The 2,488-nt window shown below is 40.2% G+C and overlaps 1 protein-coding gene across 1 annotated transcript; it reads left to right on the forward strand.

Annotated features, from left to right (window-relative positions):
* Positions 1 to 1,181: 1,181 nt before the first annotated feature.
* Positions 1,182 to 2,272, forward strand: LOC109465097 (DBH-like monooxygenase protein 1 homolog; the record flags this gene model as incomplete). The annotated part of the gene is made up of 2 exons (XM_019762237.1): positions 1,182 to 1,315; positions 2,104 to 2,272. Coding segments are annotated over 2 exons (303 nt in total), but the record flags the coding sequence as incomplete, so codon positions are not given.
* Positions 2,273 to 2,488: the final 216 nt, after the last annotated feature.

Consider the following 2,488-nt stretch of genomic DNA (forward strand, 5'->3'; position numbering starts at 1 on the left):
TCTGTTCATTCTTATTCGAATCCATTCATATATGTGGTCAGACAGGAGTATAAATCCCTCCTACTATAAAATTGCAACATTATGTAACCCAACACTAGTTACGATGGTGAGAGACCGCAACAAATCAGGTCATTGACCAGGCCAGAGGCCAATGTTCGAAACTAAAGAAGAGGAGGAAACGTATCCAAAACTAGAAAGGCCAATATTTGTTTTGGAGCAAATACAGCGATGGGTTCACCACATTTTACGACATGGCAGGGAAAGAATGAGAAACACAAGAGAAAACAATGATTTACATTGATATAACTATAATATGAAGTAAAATACAACTAAAACAAACAGTTGGATAGCTATTCCCTACTTTATTGGTTAGGATTTTTAATTGCATAATGCAAACTGTTGATTTTCAAAATAAAAAAAAAAACGTCCATGCCCCGCATTCCGATGCTGGAGCAGGAAAGCTTGAAATACCTACCAAAACACTTCAATACAGACATACTGTCAAGTATGGAAATGCTCTGTGCAGGTGTTAAATCAAGTTAAATCCCAACAGCCAATCAGCAAGAAATGCTCTGTGCAGGTGGAAATGCACTGTGCAGGTGTTGATCAAGTTAAATCCCAACAGCCAATCAGCAAGAAGAATAGAGGAAAGCTGCATGCCTATTGGTTGATGCCCTGCATTCCATTGTGATGACTCATGCCCAAACGTGGTAAACAAGGCACACTAACACAGTAATACATTTGCTATAACACAGCCAAAAAAACTCAAATAAAACCATTCTAAAAGCCTGTATCACAATAATTAAAAAAACGCCTAGGGGTATTTGCCCACTGTACCTCCATACCAAATTTCAGGACCTTGGGCTCTAAAATGAAGAAGCTGAATCCATTTAAAAAATGGCAGGAGGAGAAGGAGAAGAAGAAGAAACATCAGAAAAAGCAATATGGGTTCACCACCACTTCGTGGTGTGGTGAACCCATAACAAAATGTTTTCCTTCGGTAAACATAAAAGTATCCGTTTCAGCATCTCTAGTTATCTGCAACTATTCACACAACACTGCAACACTGTTGGAGCGTTTTTTGTTTCTGTCAGTGTAGACCAGTCCTTGTTTAGGTTGTATAGCATCACTGTTCCAGGTCACTCATGCTGTGTTTTCACATGTGTGCATCCCACTGACAGGGTGGGTTAGGTACACCCGAGGAGATGTGTATGGACTTCTTGTTCTACTATCCGAAATTCAACCTGGCCAACTGTGACAGCAGGCCTTCTGTCAGCAGAACACTCAGCTTCGTAGGAGTGGAAGACTATAAAAGGTAAGTCTCCCTAATCAGCATCTTCTTACGGCTTCTACTTAAGGCCATGTTAATTTAATTATATGGATGACATCCGCGCGCGCATGAATTTTCTGCCGTTTCCAAAAAAAGTTTTCAACCATACTGTAAATCGCACAAAACAGTTGCAAAATAAGTAAATATATACCGTAAGCTGAAAAAGCAAACATTTGAAAACGATACCAATGTCGTAGAATGCCAAAGACGAAAAAGACGAACATGAAATAAATTTGAAGAGTAGATTATTCACCATACCGTACCGTAAGGTTGTGTCCTTTGTTGACCTTCATGACCACGTAGATTTCACAATGAAAGCAACTTTTTTTTGCAAAACTTTTTTTTATTTAATTCGCACGCTCGCATCAGTTTTGGGGTTCCAAGAGGATGTCATCCATATAATCAAATCAACATGGACTAAGTTACCAATTGCGAACTTTCTAATAAATGTACAAGCAAAACTTAACGTATTATAAAACTTAACGTATCGTGTCGTGTCGTGTGGCGTAGCGGCAGAGTGCTCGAGTGCTCTGAACCTAGAGGTCCCGGGTTCGAGTCCTGACCTGCCACCGATCTTGTGCCCTTGGGAAAGGCACTTTACACGACTTTCCTCACTTTGCTCAGGTGAAAATGAGTAATGTATTGTCCCCTGTGTTGGTGGCGGCAGTAATATAAGTTTGAAAAACTTGAGTTTGCCATCATCGCACCACGTCTTGTGGTTACATGTTGGAAATTACGTATTATAAACATGTATGACTTGCTCTGTTGTGCAGTGATCCTTTCCAAGTCCTGGCCCCGCCCAGTTTGGTGAACAAGACGTATGAGGAACTGGTGGAGGGGTTCCAGTGGACAGCTGAGAGGGCGGAACAGTTCTCTTCGTACCTCATGGACGGAAACTTCAGCACTTTCTGCTTTGGTCATGGCAACTTCACGGGCGATTTCGTAAGTACAGGGTAACTAACTAAAATGAATAATGGTTTTGTGTATTATTTAGGCTGTTGCAGATGCCATTGTGCACTACCAGGTGCATAAATGTGAAAATTATGTGAATTTCGTGCAAAATTTCAAGGAAATGTGAAAAAATGTGATGTAATGTGAATTTTTTTGAGGTTCAACAGCATCACATTTTATCACATAAGTTCACAGAAAATCATATAA

This window comes from Branchiostoma belcheri, unplaced genomic scaffold (genome assembly GCF_001625305.1).
Source record: "Branchiostoma belcheri isolate BF01 breed outbred unplaced genomic scaffold, Haploidv18h27 scaffold1476, whole genome shotgun sequence".
NCBI lineage: Eukaryota > Metazoa > Chordata > Leptocardii > Amphioxiformes > Branchiostomatidae > Branchiostoma > Branchiostoma belcheri.